Source organism: Kwoniella shandongensis, chromosome 8 (assembly GCF_008629635.2).
Source record: "Kwoniella shandongensis chromosome 8, complete sequence".
Classification (NCBI taxonomy): domain Eukaryota; kingdom Fungi; phylum Basidiomycota; class Tremellomycetes; order Tremellales; family Cryptococcaceae; genus Kwoniella; species Kwoniella shandongensis.
This window is the reverse complement of record NC_089294.1, coordinates 1171954-1190630: the sequence shown is the minus strand read 5'-3', so window position 1 is coordinate 1190630 and position 18677 is coordinate 1171954. Positions and strand designations below refer to the sequence as shown.

General features: G+C 49.5%; 9 protein-coding genes across 9 annotated transcripts; 5 read left to right on the top strand and 4 right to left on the bottom strand.

Annotated features, from left to right (window-relative positions):
- Positions 1-38: 38 nt before the first annotated feature.
- CI109_104885 (uncharacterized protein) lies at positions 39-1054 on the top strand (the record flags this gene model as incomplete). The annotated part of the gene is made up of 3 exons (XM_032007724.1): positions 39-150; positions 232-865; positions 952-1054. The coding sequence occupies 3 exons, from the start codon at positions 39-41 to the stop codon at positions 1052-1054; spliced, it is 849 nt and encodes a 282-aa protein (XP_031857981.1).
- Positions 1055-1468: 414 nt separating this feature from the next.
- Positions 1469-2566, top strand: CI109_104884 (uncharacterized protein; the record flags this gene model as incomplete). Its single annotated transcript, XM_032007723.1, has 5 exons — positions 1469-1516; positions 1619-1727; positions 1948-2356; positions 2417-2467; positions 2536-2566. 5 exons carry the CDS (start codon positions 1469-1471, stop codon positions 2564-2566), a joined length of 648 nt encoding a protein of 215 aa, XP_031857980.1.
- Positions 2567-3860: 1294 nt separating this feature from the next.
- Positions 3861-6458, top strand: CI109_104883 (uncharacterized protein; the record flags this gene model as incomplete). The annotated part of the gene is made up of 6 exons (XM_032007722.1): positions 3861-5792; positions 5881-5943; positions 6038-6059; positions 6126-6169; positions 6236-6308; positions 6385-6458. 6 exons carry the CDS (start codon positions 3861-3863, stop codon positions 6456-6458), a joined length of 2208 nt encoding a protein of 735 aa, XP_031857979.1.
- A 406-nt stretch (positions 6459-6864) lies between these two features.
- On the bottom strand, positions 6865-7927 carry CI109_104882 (iron donor protein CyaY; the record flags this gene model as incomplete). Its single annotated transcript, XM_032007721.2, has 3 exons — positions 6865-7113; positions 7325-7448; positions 7554-7927. 3 exons carry the CDS (start codon positions 7925-7927, stop codon positions 6865-6867), a joined length of 747 nt encoding a protein of 248 aa, XP_031857978.2.
- A 184-nt stretch (positions 7928-8111) lies between these two features.
- On the top strand, positions 8112-12925 carry CI109_104881 (GTP-binding protein LepA; the record flags this gene model as incomplete). The annotated part of the gene is made up of 17 exons (XM_032007720.1): positions 8112-8392; positions 8456-8519; positions 8583-8817; positions 8890-9175; positions 9234-9404; positions 9477-9511; positions 9571-9647; positions 9704-9769; positions 9827-9848; positions 9902-9983; positions 10041-10108; positions 10162-10263; positions 10315-10341; positions 10399-10613; positions 10688-10787; positions 10845-10964; positions 11019-12925. The coding sequence occupies 17 exons, from the start codon at positions 8112-8114 to the stop codon at positions 12923-12925; spliced, it is 3858 nt and encodes a 1285-aa protein (XP_031857977.1).
- Positions 12926-13093: 168 nt separating this feature from the next.
- CI109_104880 (uncharacterized protein) lies at positions 13094-14907 on the bottom strand (the record flags this gene model as incomplete). Its single annotated transcript, XM_032007719.1, has 7 exons — positions 13094-13166; positions 13237-13641; positions 13713-13817; positions 13893-14454; positions 14547-14692; positions 14758-14816; positions 14887-14907. 7 exons carry the CDS (start codon positions 14905-14907, stop codon positions 13094-13096), a joined length of 1371 nt encoding a protein of 456 aa, XP_031857976.1.
- A 281-nt stretch (positions 14908-15188) lies between these two features.
- CI109_104879 (uncharacterized protein) lies at positions 15189-16120 on the top strand (the record flags this gene model as incomplete). Its single annotated transcript, XM_032007718.1, has 5 exons — positions 15189-15210; positions 15275-15351; positions 15439-15489; positions 15595-15725; positions 15835-16120. The coding sequence occupies 5 exons, from the start codon at positions 15189-15191 to the stop codon at positions 16118-16120; spliced, it is 567 nt and encodes a 188-aa protein (XP_031857975.1).
- Positions 16121-16352: 232 nt separating this feature from the next.
- On the bottom strand, positions 16353-17996 carry CI109_104878 (cysteine synthase; the record flags this gene model as incomplete). The annotated part of the gene is made up of 5 exons (XM_032007717.1): positions 16353-16449; positions 16521-16752; positions 16878-17222; positions 17417-17720; positions 17877-17996. The coding sequence occupies 5 exons, from the start codon at positions 17994-17996 to the stop codon at positions 16353-16355; spliced, it is 1098 nt and encodes a 365-aa protein (XP_031857974.1).
- Positions 17997-18254: 258 nt separating this feature from the next.
- CI109_104877 (uncharacterized protein) lies at positions 18255-18650 on the bottom strand (the record flags this gene model as incomplete). Its single annotated transcript, XM_032007716.1, has 3 exons — positions 18255-18382; positions 18452-18547; positions 18608-18650. 3 exons carry the CDS (start codon positions 18648-18650, stop codon positions 18255-18257), a joined length of 267 nt encoding a protein of 88 aa, XP_031857973.1.
- Positions 18651-18677: the final 27 nt, after the last annotated feature.

Genomic DNA, 18677 nt, shown 5'->3' with positions numbered 1-18677 from the left:
TTCCCCAGTCATCTACCTATCCCAACCTCGACAGAACGATGGACGCACGATCCTTACTCCGAGCCAAAAAGGCAGAGGCGAGAATATCGCATCCGTACGCCGCGTACAATGCAGCTGGAGTATTGAGATGTTCCATCTGTGCTGTCCCAGGTGAGTATGACAGCGTCTTACAGCCAAAGGTGTATTCCCCGTTTTACAATGCTGATATCTTCGTTGGATTGGATTTTGTAGTCAAACAGTGGGATGCACATTTGTTGACAAAACAACACCGTACCTCTGTCGCGAGAGAAAAGGCCGAACAAGAAAAAGCGAGATCGAAACGAGCTGCAGAGGACAGTGCAGGTGGAGGAGGGAAGAGAGCGAGAACGGCGCAGACTGCTGTTCCTCAAGAAGAGGAAGAGGAGGAAGATGGACCAGCTGGACTACCAGCTGGTTTCTTCTCAAGTGGGAATCGACCGACCGTCGCTGTTACATCTGACGAACCAGGCCCATCCTCTGCTCCGGCTCCAAGTGTAGCTGCAGCGGCGGCCCCTGTTCCGGCTCAAACGGGCGATGCAGAACTTGACGATTTCCTCTCTTCTCTCAATTCCGACGTCGACACACCTTCTACTTCAACTATCGCTGTCCCTCCGACCGCCGCGAGCAAGAGGAAAATCGCGACGTATAAAGAGGTCATACCCGGTCAAGCGTCATACGAAGCAGCGCCAGTGAGGATCATACCGGCAGAAGAGAATCCGGATGGACAAGGAGGAGGAGCCGAGGCAGAGACAGAACCTGAGGAGACGGAAGCGGAACGAAGAGCGAGATTGGAGAGAGAAGAGAGGGAAGATATTGTTGCTAGATTAGAAGAGGAAGAGAGAGCACAGTGAGTCGTCTTTCTTTTCAACTGGGATTGCATTGAGGTGGTGAGGGGGTTCTGGAGCTTGTGCTGACTTGATCACTGTGATATAGGGAGGACGCAGACTCGAGAGTCACAATGCTGAAACAACGGATGGAGATGTTAAAGAAGAGAAGAGAAGCGAAAGGCGTAAAGGGCAAGAGTGCTGCATCTTGATAACGAACATCACGAGATTGACAATGCATGGCGTGGCTACATCGGCAGTGTCCACTTGTTGCTCCTGCTGCTCAATGCTGCTCATCATGTCAGTGTGGTACTTTGTTACAGACTGCAGCGGGCAGAGAACAGATCAGGAGTTGACAAGCATTGTGACGGAAGCAAATTGTTTGGTTCTAGAGCATTTCGTCGATGACCAGCATAGCCGGAAAGTCAACACATTCCTCTTTCATTTTGCATCTCGGTCGCTGTCATTATTCCTGTCCTCGACCTCGACGCATATGATCCCAACGAAATACAATATCACAATATAGAGAAGAAATACGATGTGCATGTCAAGATAGCAACAAATTGCCCCGCGTAAGCGCTGTGAGACTCATCGATCACCCCAACAACACACGCTGTATCGTCAAGATGGGAAATACACTATCTAGTGCTTTGGATCCATCAGGGGGTCGTGGGGTGAGTCGATTCGACGTCAAGCATGCTCAGTTGAGAGCCAAACCTCTGTTCTCTTCCCTAATCGAGTTCATACTCATATGATTCTCTCCACAATGCTGCTAGGTCATCTCCATTCCTGATGGATATCAGACGCCATCTTTCCCATCATTATATATACCTACGATCGATTCGACAATAGAACAGAGAGGGGTGTTCTTGTACGAGGCAGAGGGTGAGTGGTTTGTGTTTGCGTGTTGGGCTTCGGCAGTGCTTCGCTCGGTGATAGCTACTCCGGTATTTTGATTTGCCCCGCTTTCCATCTTGTCGGAGAACTGTTGCTGTTGACCTTTCACTTCTGATTAACGGGTTGGATCATATTTGGGGACAGGTTGACTGGTGAAAAGCAGATAACAAGAACCTGTGCTGACATCATTCTGATAACCCTCGCACAGCGATATGGCATTTCACATTATACTGGACGATCCTCCTCCTCGGTGCTCTCTTCCTCATCTGCTCCTTATTCGCCTCATTCACCCTCCTCTTATCTCTTACCGTCTCCCGACCATCTTCTCAACAACGTAGTAGGAAACCCAGTCTAGCTTTCGTACCCCTCGGAACCGATGCGATTTCTTCTGGCGGTATTCCTCCTCCGCCCCTTCAACCGTTTCAAAGCAAAACTGGCGATTCTCCTTTGACGAAGAATTTGGAAAGAAGAAAGGGGAAGAGACCGCCATTATGGCCGATATTGGTCTTACCAGTTGTTGCGGTCAGCGTAGCAGCTTTGATTTCTATCGTCACAGGGACGGTGGTAGGGTTCGCTTTGGCCGCCGTGTATTCAGCAGGAGGATTTAGCATGTCAACGTGAGTCAATGCGCAATTGTTCAATCTGGCGTAGCAGGGACTGATACGACGCTCGAGCAGATGGGTACCGTTCTTGTGGGCTTTGATCCAGGTTCTTGTTCTAATCATATCGTGGGTCGCTCTCTCCTCACTCGGTATCGTAATTGAGCTGATCGTGTTATGCCTGATGATGTTCGCAGGAGTTACTCGACTCTCACATCAATTTTGTAGTCTATCTCGTCACTCAATCACGAGCTGCAGATATCAATCGTTGTACAGTATACCTTGTGTCTTTTGATGACATCATTAATGACTATTACCAATCTTCTCAGTGTATGAGGGGAGGAGGGCGCCACGGGGCGAAGAGACGCCACCTTGTTTACTCTCGTTCCGCTTCGATAACTCGGACCTCGCAAGAAAGGTCTCGATGTCGAGTGGGCCCAGCGCAGACACTGATTACCTCTCCAAGAGATCCTTCCGCTGTTTTTCTACTTACACACACAACCTGTTACGTTCCTTGTGCACTGGTCTGATCTAACCAATCATCACGGCAATGCCGGTCGTCAAGCATCAAATGTGCTCGAGCTCATTGTATCCTCGAGTCTGAAAAGGGTGTGTCAGTGCGTAGTCTAGGTTTGCAAAAGGGACGAAGGACAGAGGACAGAGCGCTGATTATGATGGTAACGTTGAGTGAGTGATTGAAGTAACGTCAAGAAAGGACAGATGATCCTTCCTTTTCCCTCTTTTCCCAAGTCTGGCAACACAAACAGAGTAGAGCACAGACGTAACCTTGGTCCCTCCAATGCTCCGAGTACTGTGCCCCACTCCGCGTTGGGGGGGACTAGCCCGCAAACACGCCGAGGGGAGGGGCCTTGCTCGGCTCAGCACAAAGGAAAGGGGTCAAGGCCATTTTCTCCTCTGCTCTTGTTCTTCCCTCTTCAGCTATGATACATTTATGTAAGTTTAGGCGAAGAAAAACACCAAAATAGGCGAAAGGAGGCACGGAGGAGGATGTGTACGTATGTCGTCAGCTTGCAGCCACACTGTAAGCAAAATAGACGAAAAAAGAGGGACTGGCGGTAGGATAATAAACTTAATTAGATGAGGATGGTAGTGTTATTGCCTTGACCAAGGAAGGTGACGGTGCGGGATAGTGCCAGACGAATGGTACAGACTAGCCTGTCGAAGACGGTGATCAAAGTGAGTTTGCCAAGTCATTGTCTGCTGGTGGCTGAAACTCCACTGATGGTGTTTGTTCTCCAGCGATCAGAGGAGAAAACACACGGACAAGGGGAACAAAGCCACTTACCCAACACGTCCAAAGGCAACAGTAACGACAGATCATCCTCCCCAGTCAATCAACCTCACGTATTCAAGCCATCCCCAAAAAGTATCCCACGACCATAGCAGTACACTAGACTACGAACCCTTCTTCACTTCAAGTCGGATCATCAAAAGAACGAATGGGCGATAACTATCGGTCCTAACTTTCGACAACAACAAACGGGGCCTCTCCCGTAGTGGTATGAGCAGCAACAACACCACGACCTACAACTCACCACTGTACATAGCTACTCCACAACCTCATGACTCGTCTCACCTCAATATCAATGACCATTTGGCCACCTCTGCAACGCCATATACAGTCCCACCTGATCATTCCGACCTTGCCTCTGCGCCCGCGCCCTTCCACGCCGATTACAACTTGCCACCTAGTGACACCGCACTGTCAGCGCCCTCGCCCGTTTTATGGAACAGCGGACTAACCTCCTGGTCCTGGGGCAACGACCCTTACGCCCTTCCATCCGCCACTCCTGGATTCCACTTTGGTTTCGGGTTCGGTAGAGACCTTGCCGACAGTGGGAACCAAGACGTGGCATCGACCTTGTATACTCATAATAACAATGCGAGTAATGCTCAACAGACGGCCTTCGACGTTGGAATGAGAAGTTTCGAGTCGTTCGCTGCTGAGCACCAGCGAAGATGGAACCAGAACTCTGAACCGCATTGTGCTCCAACCCCGACAATTGCTACCTCTCAAGTATCTAGCTACATTCATTCTCATTATCCCTATACCTCCGTGCCTTCCAGTAACACGACCACACCACAGACTTTACCGCTGAGTTATCACCCCGGAGGACCATGGAAATCAACATACAGTCTCCAAGAGGTTCTGCCAGATCGAGAGACGGCGATGACACAATCGTCCCGACGATTTGTGTCTTCCAATGTAGCATTTGCACCATCTTTAGCAACGACCGCATCTAGCACTCGACCTCCTACGTCCAACCCTGTCGGCAACACAATCGATAATGACTCATCTCGCGGTCCTCTCCCTGCGAACTTACGTTCCGACTTCAGGAAGTGTGTTGATCCGGTTGCGTCAAATTGCCGCTCGATGGAGGGAACTATCAGCTCGACCTCGATCACTTCAAACTCTTCGTCACTCCCCTTGTCCCAGTCGACCCCTCCACCCTTCTGTCTCACGGTGTCGACACCCAGAAACGGAGTCCCTCGAACGCTTCCCGTCCAGATCCCTTCCCTTTCGGTACAGCCGCCACCGCCAACCCCATCAGCTCTACCATCGTACCTGACTACCGGTACGTTGAACAGCAAGTCGTTTCGACCGTCTCTAGCATTCCTCACTACACCCTCTGACCATCCCGTGAGACCGCTACCTTCTCCACCAAGAATCACCGGTTGGATTCCCCCAGAACAAAGACCCAACCCCTTGCCATTGGCTCACATGGATCAAAGGCCTAGGATGTTACCTGCTGCAGGTGGGGACATACCCACGTACGACGCGCCGCAAGGACAAGCGCTGATGGAGTGGCAAGTGGAACGGAGACCTGGAGTATATGCGAGTTCGGGCTGCGGGTCGGAAAGCGATTCGACACCTGTGCTGGGCATCGCTCGACGGGTGTCTTGTCCCAGCGGGCTGAGCAGTCTGATTGATTATGGCAATGGGATGATTCAAACCCGGTCGAGTACCGAGATCAGTCCGTACACTCGGATAGTCTCTCAACCGTCACTTCATCAATCCGACAGTACAGCTCACGTCACCAGCCCAATCCAGTTCTGCCAAATCGCCAGCCCTCAAAATCTTCCCGCCTCTCCCGCTTTCAATACCACTACAACAGCTACTTTTCACAATCTCTTCCCACAATTACCACTACCGCCGCCGTCATCATCATCACGACCGACATCGAACACCTTGTCGCAACAGTTGTCGTCACCGCCCTCGCCTCTGAGCGGGTCCATCTGGAAGAGAGAAAGTAGTCAAGGGAATGACAATCCCTTGAGACGAAGTGCGAGACAAAGTGTTGCCAGGGTAGAAGGTGGGATCGGTTCAGGCTTGGGAAAGAGACCTGCCTCCTCGAATGGGCTAGGGGAATCAAATTCAGTCAAGATGGTCAAAGTTGACACAAACAAAGCGGAAAGCACCGCTTCCTCCCCAGTAAGTCAGCTTTCCGCCAACGTTGAGTAATTAGGCCAGTTACAGCGTGAAAGACACATTTGACTGATCCATATCTTTGTGACAACAGAGCAAACAGAATCACCAATGTCTCAAGTGTGACGAGCGGTTCACGCGTCGGAACGATCTTGAGGTGAGTTCAGGAATGCGATTCAGTTATTTTGCCTTGCCCGCGGTCATCGGACCTCCCACTACTTTGCTGATCGATGATTTGTATTCTCTCACAGCGTCATATAAGATGTAAACATAGTGAGTGGTGCTATCAGTGCTCCAGTTTTGGTACTCCAATCTGAATTAATCACTTTACGCTACTAGCCGATGTCAAGCCGTATGCCTGTCCCGCATGCCACAAGCGATGGGTGAGTGTAATGATTGGCCAAGCACATTTCCCTGTCGTCTACGATACTGATCATGTGGTTAAGTAGGGCCGTAAGGACAAGCTCAACGATCACATTGAGAAAGAACCGTCTTGTAAACAACTCGCACCTCCGCGAGAAAGTGAGTCCGCTGTTCGTGCCAGATCGTTGGAGCAAAGCTGACAGAGTGCATTCTTCTTTTTACCTACTGTGGTCAGCAAGAGTACGTCCCCGAGCTGTCAAGATGACAAAAGAACGGATGGCGACGTTCGTGGCTTGTTTTCCCAACTAAGTATCTCTCTTTTCGTCTGCCGGTTGGGCGTATAGTCCAATATCGAGTGTGCATCTCTGATTGCGCGTTTTCCTTGGACTTCTTGTGACGAATCTTGCCAGATCAGATGACGAATTCTCCGCCTATACTGTAAAATATTTTCTTGGTTGTGATTGTAGATTGATTCTAACGGTTTCTGCTCGGATAATTTGGCAAGCAATGTAGACACAGATACTGTAGATGACCAACAAAAGGGAAGAGTAGCACTCATCAGGTGGGATATGTATCATAACATGCAAATCATCATTATCGTCTCACTATAAGTCATATTACTCTCATAGTAATGTGCGCTCTGGCTCGAATCCAACCAAACTGTATCGCTGACCCCGTCACCCATCACTCCACCCTCCCCATATATCCTTTCACTTCAACTTAACCCTGTCCCTTCCCAATCCTTCCCCTCCACACCCTGCTTCTCCAACAACGTCCTCAACTCATCCTCTAACAGAGTCCCTAGTGTCACCTCACTCTTCCTATGATGTGTCCATTTCCCATCGACATATTCGAATCGAGATGGACCAGATAGTGGAGAAGACATCCATATTTGGAGGTTGGGAGGTTGCTTGTTGATCACGTAGGTACCGTGAGGAGGGAGGATGAGTGTCATTACGCCGGACTGTGGTGCAGGCGGTACGTTGAGGCATAGGAAAGGGCAGTTCATAAGAGCGATGGATTAGGTAATGTGATCCGAGGAACAAATATCGATTGTCAGACCAGGAGGATATCAGTCAGCGTGATACACAGCATAGATGAGATGGGATGGGATGAGAGTGGTCGATTCAATCATCAGCGGCAGCACTTCAACCAGAACCACGATCTCCACTCACACTATATTCGACCTCCCAATCATCCGGTCCATATTGTTCACACAGAATTTCCAAGTTCTCATGCAGTTTGTCCATATCCTCTTCGGAGACTTCTTCGTATTCTTCGTGAGTGATAGTCTGCTCACTAGACTCATTCAATACAGGACAAGTAAGGTCAGCGCACTGCTTACGAGTAATTCGAACACAGCGTCTACTGTACTGGTAGTCAAGAAGCAGGCGATTAACTCACGAAGTAGGTGGTAGCGGCGCTGCACAAACTCGAGAAGACGAGGCAAAGCTTCTGTGCAAAGTTCTTGTCATAGGTCGTGCAGCACTGACGTTACCGCTTGCCTGATCTCGCACATGGGTTCTTGATCGGTACGTCCCAGATGTGGGACGAGTCGCAGCGGCAGTCGTGGTCATCGTTCGCAAACCCTTGCCATTGAGCAGAATCGCTTGTGCCGGCGATGCTGTGATACCTTTGGCGAGGTAACGAGCAGTAGAACTTGCAAGCATCTTGACAGCGATCTCTTGTTCTGAGTAGCTGCTGGGATAGAGTCGATGTGGAAGAACAAAGTTGGCAAGGACTGTGTTACAAAGAAGTAGTTGAGCGGAGCACCTCATCGGTCGTTATGACACAACTCGCTCGAGCGACCAGCGAATCACGTGGTTTGAACTTGACCTCCACCATACAGAAATATATAGACCGTCTACCGCAACCGTTGATCAGTTGTATGTATGTTTGATATTCTTTGCGATAACACCTGTCGTACAATACCAACTATCCTCCTGGGACAATTCATACCGAATGAGTGCTCTCACTCGGTCAGGTCGACTGTGTCTGTACTGTACACGACGACTTGGACTTTCCCGATCGCTCGTCAATCCATCAACAGCAGTCGCAAAGCGCGCCGTATCTTCTTTCTCGACAACTATTAGGCATGATGTCGGATCTTCCACAGCGAGGCGAAGTATCCCAGCTATCCGACATTTCTCTTCCAGTGATTATGCGAGAGCGAGGGCCGGCAAAGATGTGGAGACGATAAAGAGAAGGATCGACATGAGCGAATTTCCACCGGAAAGAATACGGTGGGTCTAGTCACTTTGTGTACCTCTGATTTTCGCGGCTCTGCTGATTTGTTTTGAGAATAGGAATCTATCAATCATAGCACATATCGACCATGGAAAATCAACACTAGCAGATAGATTACTACAGGTCAGTCCAATCAACCTTTTTTCGACTATGAGGTTGAAGCTCTCAAGCTGACTTACCCCTTAGATGACCGGCACCGTCCCCGCATCTTCATCACCCCAATTCCTTGACAAACTCAAAGTCGAGCGAGAGCGAGGAATCACCGTCAAAGCTCAAACTGTATCATTGATACATACACATACTGATGGGAATCGATATTTGATCAATATCATCGATACACCCGGACACGTCGATTTCAGTTATGAAGTGTCGAGAAGTCTGGGTGCTTGTGAAGGTGGTTTGTTATTGGTAGATTGTTCTCGTAAGTTGCAGCAGCGTAGAACATACTATCAAGGCTATCGGTCTTTATGCTGATACACAAGGTCTTCTTTAGAGGGCATACAAGCACAAACACTCTCTGTCTTTCACCACGCTTTAGAAGCCGACCTTTCCTTACTTGCCGTTGTCAACAAAGTCGACTTACCTCACGCTTCTCCCGTCGAAACTTCCGAAGAGATAGAAAGTTCGCTAGGATTACCAAAAGATAAACACATGCGAATCAGTGCGAAGAGCGGATTGGGCGTGAAAGAAGTCTTGACGCAGATCGTAGAGGGACTGCCTTCGCCAAAGAAGTGGGAGAGTGAAGATGGCAAGTTGAGGGGTTTGATCTTTGATACTTTGTGAGTCATCTACTTCATTTGGCTTAACGTTATCGTTGCTGACTTGTACTGTTTCTAGCTACGATCAATTCCGAGGAGTCGTGTCGCTTGTCCGGATCTTCTCGGGCACGTTGAAGAAGGGCGATAAGATCAGGTTCATTCAGGCCAATAGCAAATATGAGATCTTGGAGGTGGGAATACATAACCCAGAGGAAGTTCCCGTCGACGAGCTGAAAGATGGCCAAGTCGGGTGAGTCGCATCCTTACTGGTGTCAGCCGTCGTACCTTGCTGACTGACATCATCTGTGAAATCTTCTGTTAGGTACATGGTCTGCAACATGAAGAACTCGGAAGAAGGTACGCCTCTGTCGAATGCTTTGAATTTATAGGAATAGGAATGCTGATACAACGATCAGCTTTCATCGGCGACACCATTTGCTGGGCGGACAAACCTGTCGAGGCTTTGCCCGGATTCAAGCCCATGAAAGCGATGGTAAATTCAGTTACCTAGATCAGTAGCCCGGAGTGAAATGCTTATGCTGTTTTCAGGTATACGCCGGTGTCTTTCCCATGGACAGTTCAGAATTCCCGAAGCTGGAAGAGTCTATAGAGAGGGTAAGTAACACAGCAGAGTGACCTATCTTGTCATGATCGCGCTAATTCATACCCTAGCTGACTCTGAATGACCGGAGTGGTGAGCGAACTGATGGAACAACTCATGGAGTGGTAGAGCTGACCATGCCCCAGTCTCCGTACAACGGGAGTCATCAGCTGCACTGAGTCAAGGTTTCCGATTGGGTTTCTTGGGAACACTACATATGGACGTCTTGTGAGTGGTCCCTTTCCGCCGCCGTTTCACGACATCGCTCAATTTGGTGTACTGCAGCCGTCAACGGTTAGAAGACGAATATGCTTCAGAAGTGATTGTCACAGCTCCAACTGTACCTTACAAAGGTGAGTGATTTGTTCAATCGTACACGTTCGGCAACGGCTGACCACTTTCTCAGTTGTATATCTTAACGGAAGCGAGACATTTGTTTCAAATCCTGTGGACTTCCCAGAGGTGACAGACTCGAAGCAACGAGTTGCCCATGTGGAGGAACCAATGAGTGAGTTCCACACTGCATCCAAGCGGGGTCAAACTAAGCGCGATCATTCAGTCAACTCGACCATCTTTGTACCCAATGGTGAGCATCGCCTGATCTCCATGGTCTGAAACTTCGAGCTGACGAAGACCGTTCTAGAATATATCGGGGAGATGATGGATCTTTGTTCGAGATATCGTGGCGTACAGCAAGAGTATCGGATACTGGAGAACAGCGATCGAGCTATCCTACGATACTCCCTACCTCTTTCCGAGATTGTGACGGACTTCTTCTCCGAGCTAAAGAGTTCAAGTTCTGGTTTTGCGTCTTTCGATTATGAAGAGGCGGGGTATCAGCAGTCCGATCTTGTCAAGGTATGTCCACCTACTTCTGGTATATCATTACCCTCACTGTGCTATATGGGACCAAGGCTGACTGGTCTGTGCAGTTGAACATCCTCATCAATGCCAAACCGGTTGATGCTCTGGCGATGATCGTCCATCGTACAGCGGCTCAATCCATCGGCAAAGCGTGGGTCAAAAAGCTTAGTAAGCTAGCTTCCGTTCCGTAGATTGAGACAGCGCTGATATCGCTTGCAATCGCAGAGGAGGTAGTCCCACGACAACAGTTTGAGCTGTCCATCCAAGCAGCAGTTGGTGCTCGAGTGATTGCGCGGGAGAATGTGTCCGCATTCAGAAAAGATGTCACGGCTGGTCTCTACGGAGGTGGGCTGATCAATTAGTCATGTTCAAGACTTCAGTTGACCGTCATCGTTTTAGGACATTATGACCGAAAGCTCAAGCATCTTAACAAGCAGAAAGCGGGTAAGAAGCGTCTGAAGATGTTGGCGGGCAACATTGCAATCCCCCAAACGGCGTTCTTCAAAGTGCTTTCATCTCGACCAAAGTCCTTCTCCACCTCAGCAAGGAGTATGCTTCCGTTAACCCTAGCAGGCACTGGAGAGCCATTCATTTCTATTCCACCGCCGAACCGACTCGCCTTTGATATGTCGCTTGGATCCCCATTATCGACGTATCCAACAGCGCAACAAGGCATACATGACCCGGTGACTCGAAATCTTCCCGATAATGCTCCTGTCTCCTCCTCTGTGCCCGAGACAGAATCACCGAAACCAAACCCCATAGCTCGACATACGGTCCCGCCACCTGAACGATCAACGAAGCTCGCCACTCTCGCTCGACTCAACTCAATCCCTTCCTCTGCACAGATCACCTCGACGGACCTGCATCAGAAGTACACCGATCTATATCTTTCCTCTCCTCAAGCCCATCTTTTCACGGTAGCTGAGGTGCAGGATGTCATCCGAGCTTTACACACCTTACAGCAGCGTGAAGGCGGCAGTCGCGCGTTGGCCAATGAACAGCTTACTCCGTTATTCGAGGAACTACGCGAACTCGTTGGTGACGATACGAAAGCTCTTCGAGGCTTAGAACTTCTCATTCTCAGCTCGAAGAGTTTATATAATCGCAAAGTCAAGACGAAAGATATCCTGCGAGCAGAAGCGCAATTCAAATCCCTCTTCAAAGGCGGGCTTCCTCCATCGGACAATATCAAGCGATTGGAGACGTATAAAGCCTCAATCAACCAATTGATGTATCTATGCGCTTTGGCGGGGCACGAAACGAGATTGAACGATTGGTGGGATAAGATGACGAGGGAAGGTCTCAAGCACGACACTTATTCTTTTCTCACGCGACTAGTCTTGCTTGACAGACTAGAGCGAGTGGAAGAGATTCCTCATGTATTGGAAGAAGCTTCTGCGTACAAGGATGAAGAAGAAGTACCCACTAACGAATTGGGGGGAGAAGAAATATTGGTCAATTTTGCTCTTTGGGCATTTGCCCGGATCGGAAGATGGGACGCTGTCGTTCCCGTCTATGCGAAGATCAGACCTCGACCTACCGATCCGGCAGACGAAGCGATCTTGCTTTCCTCTCTTCCTCAGGGGTCGACTAGGACGAGAAGGATTCCGATACCTGAGGGTCTACGAGCGACCCGCCGAACGTATTCACCCCTCTTGAGAGCAATGTGCGACCGAGCCAATTTCTCGGGAGCGCTCACGATCCTCAAACATATTTTCGAAGATGGACATTCGCCTAGCGTGATCGACTATGTGACACTCTTCAGAGCCTTCAGCGACTATGGCGAGATACCTTCCGACAATGGAGAATTGGGCGAAGTAGCACGGTTATTGGAAGTGGACGTGAGGAGGAATACGACAAACCTGATTCGACGAAGGGGGAGTTTCGAAGAAAGGATCAGTGAGATTTGGCAAAGTGGTTCTGGAGCAGCAGGCGAGAGTATGCTCAGTGCAGAACCACCGAGGTCGATCGATCACTCACAAGGACAAGGACAAGGAGGATGGACGTTGGATGCTCTTGAAGAGCTCTTCGAATCTTTCCTCACTTTACATCCTTCCACCAGTGAAGGAGGAAAAGGGATCAAAGCACCTAATCGAAAAGCGATCTGGATCATACTCAAGGCTTTTGCAAGGACGACAGGGGGTGATGATCTTGCTGTGAAGAGAGTATGGGAAGCGTTAGAAACCAAATTTGGGGAAGGGAACGGGGAAGGATGGATAGGATGGAGAGAAGATAATAGACTGGTGTGGTTGAAGAGGGTTTTGTACACAAGTGAAGGAGGCGACGCGGACTCAAGGGCATAGACTGTTCTGCCGATAGAAGTGAAGAACGGAATGAGAAGATTGATACAGAGACCAGGTCGATACCGTGCATCTTGATACCCTTTTGAGTGCAACATATGCATATATACATGTATGTCACGGAATGCTAATATGAAGTCCACCTTTCTGCTGTGTTTCGCAACACAACATCTAAAGCTCTACGTCTTCGTCATCGTACGCCTCCTTGATCAGTCGATAAATGTAGGATGGCGAGTGATCGCCTCTGTGTGATTGGCATGAGGTGTATCAGCGAGTGTCCTTGAACTGAATACAGTTGGTGTTTGGTCACTCACTCATTCGTCACGAACAGCTGAACGAGCTCCGGTCTTATATAGTCGTAATATGGATCAACGACTTCCACCCCTTCCACACCACCTCCGCCACCATTCCCATCCATACCAATCACAGCACCTGGACCTTGGAAGTCCACCGCTCCGTACTCATGATACAAATTCCACGCTGGGGCGAATTTGAATTGTCCCGTCGTGACGACCACAGGTTTAGAATGTGTTTTTGCCGCTAGAGCACAGGCCAGTGATCCGGAAAGGGCGAAAAGACCTCCGTTGGCTAGGACAGCGTGTGCCCCAAGAAGGACTTTGGTGACTCGTGGTAAGATAGCGTGGATCGATGAGTCGGGAATGAGTAAAGTGGGAATACCGGAGGATGAAAGAGACGTGGCGAGGGAGTGACCGAGGTATCTGTCAGAGGGTGATGACTTTCGTTAGTTTTTGCTAGAGTGACGACTTGATGAGTCTGGTTCGAGACTCACGAAGGCGCCGATTCCGCAACTACCACTGTAAACTTTCTGTCTTTGTACGCTTGCTTCAAGAACGTCTCGACGGTTTTCGAATGACCCATAGTAAGGATCAGCTCGCTAAACAAGATCAATTCAATCCAGCCAGAATGAGCATTAAATCCTCTCTTGTGCTAAGCTATCGATGCCACTCACGACGAATGAATATGTTCTTTCGCTCCTCTCGCCACGTCCTCATGTGTCGTTTCCAGCTCTCCCACCACCTCATCAATCGCCTGTACCAAAATCGGCTTCAACCTCGCACTATGTTTCATAAACTCTTCGCTGTCCACTCGATTCAATGACATTGTCGACACACCCGGAGTCTCCGGTGTGATCCCTCTCACTGGACTGAAAAGACTTGACGTGCTTGCAGATAGGGACATGTCGACGAGTGAACCCGAACGTTCAAGTTGAGCTCTTGAATGTCGCATCGCCACGAAATTCGATAACGAAGTCTGACGAGTCAATCCTGAGTTTCCTCCCACACCACCACCGGACGAAGGGAAAAATTGAAATTCGTTGATATTAGTTGCCGCGGTGGATGTTTGACTGAGATAATGGTTCGACGGAGCGTGTAAGCCGGGTGTGGTAGGTCCGAGATAGGGTGTTTCAGGAGCTGAGGGGGGTCCAGAGACGATATGGGCTGCGGCAGCGGCTCGATATTCTTCTCGGATCATACGCAAGATTCGTCGGATAATGTTGGTTGATGCGAGTTCTATAGCAGTCCAGCAAACCATAGACCAATTAGCTTCCAGCTCAAAGATATCCTGAAGCAGTGTCGAAATGAGGAGATGTACGCCCACTCACCCTTCGGGTTCGCATCGATCAATTTCCGCCCCACCGCCTTGATCAACGACAGCAGCTCATCAATTGTACTATATCTCGCACTCCTGACGATGTTCTGTACCAAAGCAGCGGTAGCGAGCGCGACATTGAGAGATCCAACAATTTGTCTGCGAAGAGATAAACGATTGTGAGCTCATTTCCTCCGGAGCGTCTCCCTGTCGAAGGAGCTCACCGCCGTCTGAGGGAAGTGCATAGCGCTTCGGTTAGTCTGATATTTGGGTCGGTGGGTTTCTGGAGAAGTCGCATTGGACATATCAGCTTCAACTGCGCGTCCCGAAGAGAAGGCAAATGCAAAGCTCACCAGTGATGTCTGAGCAGCCATGTTGGGCAGGATTCTCCGCTGAGTTAGGGCAAGATGCAGCGTAGGTATGTGGTGAAGTGAGAAAGTTGAACGGAAGATGGTTGAACAAAGAAGGCCCAAATGACATTTTAGTGATTCCAGTACTGGACGCACGAGTCAAGCAATTGTCACGTGACTTTGCGATGTCCGCATCGTGCTGTATGACAACATCACCCAGCAACCTGCTGCATATGACTTTGATCTGTATCGTCTTCTACATACCTGAACAACGCACGCACACATACCTGAATCAAGAGAGCAAGATGGTCTCGTCTGCTGAACTGGGTGTGTCTCAATGGTTCCTGTCCGTTAGCTGTGCCATCGCTGATACAGCTCTTCTACCTGACAGGTCCGGTATCGCAACAATATGGTGCCGCCGCAACTGTCCCCCTGATCAAATCGCCATCATTATGGCTTCCCAAGCCGGTAAGTGTGACGAGCTGTGGTTTCCATCATCAGCTCTATGTTGTACGGGAGCTTGTGGATGAAAGCCGTATTGACCTTTGTGGTTAGGTGGAACTGCCTAATGATATACATCCATTACCAGAGGACATTACAGCCTACGTGAGTGATCTGCATCTCCCAACCAGACTGTGCCTGCGCACCCCATCCTCCATAATGAGATGTACTCTCCAGGAACCAAGCTGACCTAAATATGCAACGATATAGTTCGTATACCCATTCACTCTCGAAGAACATGTCCTTTCAATCCACCCTTCGCCCCACGAAGCAATCTCTCAACGTCGAGCTCGGAATGCTGAGATACTACATCAGCGCGAAGTGGAAGAGGAGCAACGAGAGTGAGTAGTGGACTATACTCCACTCCTATTCACCCTTTCGCCTATTATATGTCAGGAGTAAGAATGGGTGGGACTGTACTGATTGATCTGGACTCGACTTGATTTGTAGACGAGATACATTACGACGGATAGCACCGGGCTATAACCCATCTTCACTCCTCGTTCCCAAATCAGCTTCCACACCCACACCCGTACTTGCGACCACTATTCTAACACCGTCCTCCCAAGCTCAAAAGGCAGAGCCACAATCACAATCCGATTTACTAGAACAACACTTTGGTGGAGGGGCGCAATCCACCACGAGCGCTGATTCAGCTGTTTCAACGAGTGGCAAGAATGGGTCAGATCCGCTGGATGACTTGGTAGCGCAGTTGGAAGAGATGGAGTCGAGATGACACAGATCTCAAAACATAAGATCTCACGCATTCGTTTAGTCAGACTGGAGAGGGCAGCAGTCGGACGGACTGTGACAGAAGTTGTAGTACTAATATATCCTCGTTGTACTATTATTAGACGCACATCCTCCACACCAGGAGATGCATTCCAACGACTAACTCATAGAATCGCACTGCGTTGCGCTAAGTGCGTGTCCTCACCGAGAGATGTCAATGCATGCAAGATGTCTGTTTATGGGAGAACAATGTACTTTTGGAGGTTTTCGGGAATATGAGAGATGAGACCCTTTGATTCGAGCCAGACTCGTGAGAAGAGACGGGCTTGGTATCTGCGGAGCAGCACAAGCGCAGTGTTTTAGCAAGTATTCATTAACAAGTTTTGGAGAGTTGTCACACTCACCGATAAGCACCATCACAAAGCACGGTAACAATGGTACTACCCTTTCCTTTCCTCTTGGCCAACTCTGCAGCGGCCCAGACATTCAACGCACTGGAAGCACCGACGTAAAGACCCTCCTCGTCGAGAAGTCGGTACACCATGTTGATGGATGCGGAGTCAGGGACGTGGAGTGCGCCGGTCAAGAGGGAGAGATCAGGTTGCAGGTTGGAGGTAACTCGACCCTGTCCAATACCTACAGGCGTGGAAAGCGTCAGCAAACGTACAAAGCAAGATACATGAGCGTGATAAAGGCCAAGTAGACAAATTTGAAGCATGTCTCGCCGCCAGCTTTTTATGTTAAATGAACAATCTACTCACCCTCTGTGATTGATCCGTTACCGACTCTCTCCGCCTTTCCATTCTCCACCAAGTTATACAACACACTTCCTGGTGGGTCGGCCAACCAACCTTCCACTCTCCCATTCGACTTTTCTGTCAAATACCTCGTCACGCCCGCCAATGTACCTCCTGTACCTGTAGAACAGATGAATGCGTCGAGTTTACCGCCGTTGGTCTGTTCCCAGATCTCAGGACCGGTGGTGAGGATGTGAGCGTTACGGTTGGCTGTGTTGTCGAATTGGTTGGTCCAGACGGCGTTGTCGAGTGATGCGGCGTATCGTTTGGCTTGGTGGTTGTAGTTCTGGGGGTTGTCGAATGCGACGGCTGCGTCAAGCGAAGGGGAGCGATGACGATATCAGCAAGAGTGACACGGACATGCAAACTCGACCAAGTCATGGGGGAGGAAGGCAGGGCCACACAGTCACAGCATGGACCGCGAAAGTCAAGCAAAAGGATGGTCTCCTAATGACAGAACCTGAATGACAGGAACGGGTTGAAGATAAGACTCCCCTACTCACCGGGAACAGGTCTAACATCTGCACCCAACATTCTCAACAGATCAATCTTCTCCTGACTCTGAGTATCCGGCATATAAATCACACATTGATAGCCCTTTGATCTACAAACGTGAGCCAATCCGATCCCCGTGTTACCAGCAGTACCTTCGACGACGGTACCACCGGGTCTGATCAAGCCCTTCTCTTCGGCATCTTTGACGAGGTAGAGAGCTGCTCGGTCTTTGATAGAACCTCCGGGTGACATGAATTCGGCTTTAGCGAGGACGTTGCAGCCTGTTTCTTGGGATAGACGGTTCAGTCGGATCTAACGAAATCAGCCAGATAGATGTCAGCTTTTGGTCATTCACATGCATATCTCTGCACACATTCACTGGAATGGGATGAGATTTCGAAGGTGGCGAGACAGCACGATTTGTGTGTGCGCAGGACCATCCTTGCGCTGTGCTCCCCGGCCACTCACCAAAGGTGTATTACCAACAGCGCCGACAAACCCGTCCACCTCCTTGCCATACCCAGTGACGGCAGTAGCGTAACCCCTCCTGGCGAGCGGTCGAATGGCTGCTCTCAAAATAGCTACCATCGTTTGTCCCTTTTCTTTGTTCAGTGATTGACGATGATGATGTGTAAGAGAGAAACACCAAGTTGTAGATGGAAATAATAGGTGCAGCCAGTCCCAAGTTATCTGGAATTATCAGTGTCATAGCCGGTAATACAATTGAGATGGTTTAGATGGCGTGATTCAGGCACAGCAGCAAAAGTATTCCCAAAATTGTTTATCTGGAATCAACTCCAAAGAGTATGTCACCGCAAGTCACCCTACACTATATGCATGATCCATCTAGGAGAAAGATGCCTTGATCAACCCTCCAAGTCCCTTCGCTCTACCCCACAATGTCCTAGCATACGCTAGACCGACCAGGCCTTCCAAGAATGCCCATGATATGCTCGGTTCCGGTAATGGGAAATCTGTCAATGCATGGAAAACGTCGTCAACAACATGCACAGTCTGCGTTCTCGTCATACACGTCCACTCACCAACAGGACCCGGGATGGAGGTTTTGATCCATGAGAAGAATCTATCTTCCGATATTGATTTCGCAGAGCACAAAGATCGAAGACCTTCTTCGCCGCCTGCAGTAGCGCAAGATAGATGAGCGGCATGATCGCGACGGCAAGTGGCGGGGAACTCACCAAATCGACCATGGCCACTGGCTTTGACGCCGCCAAATGGCATCGCTTGATTAAGGTAGAACACACCCTG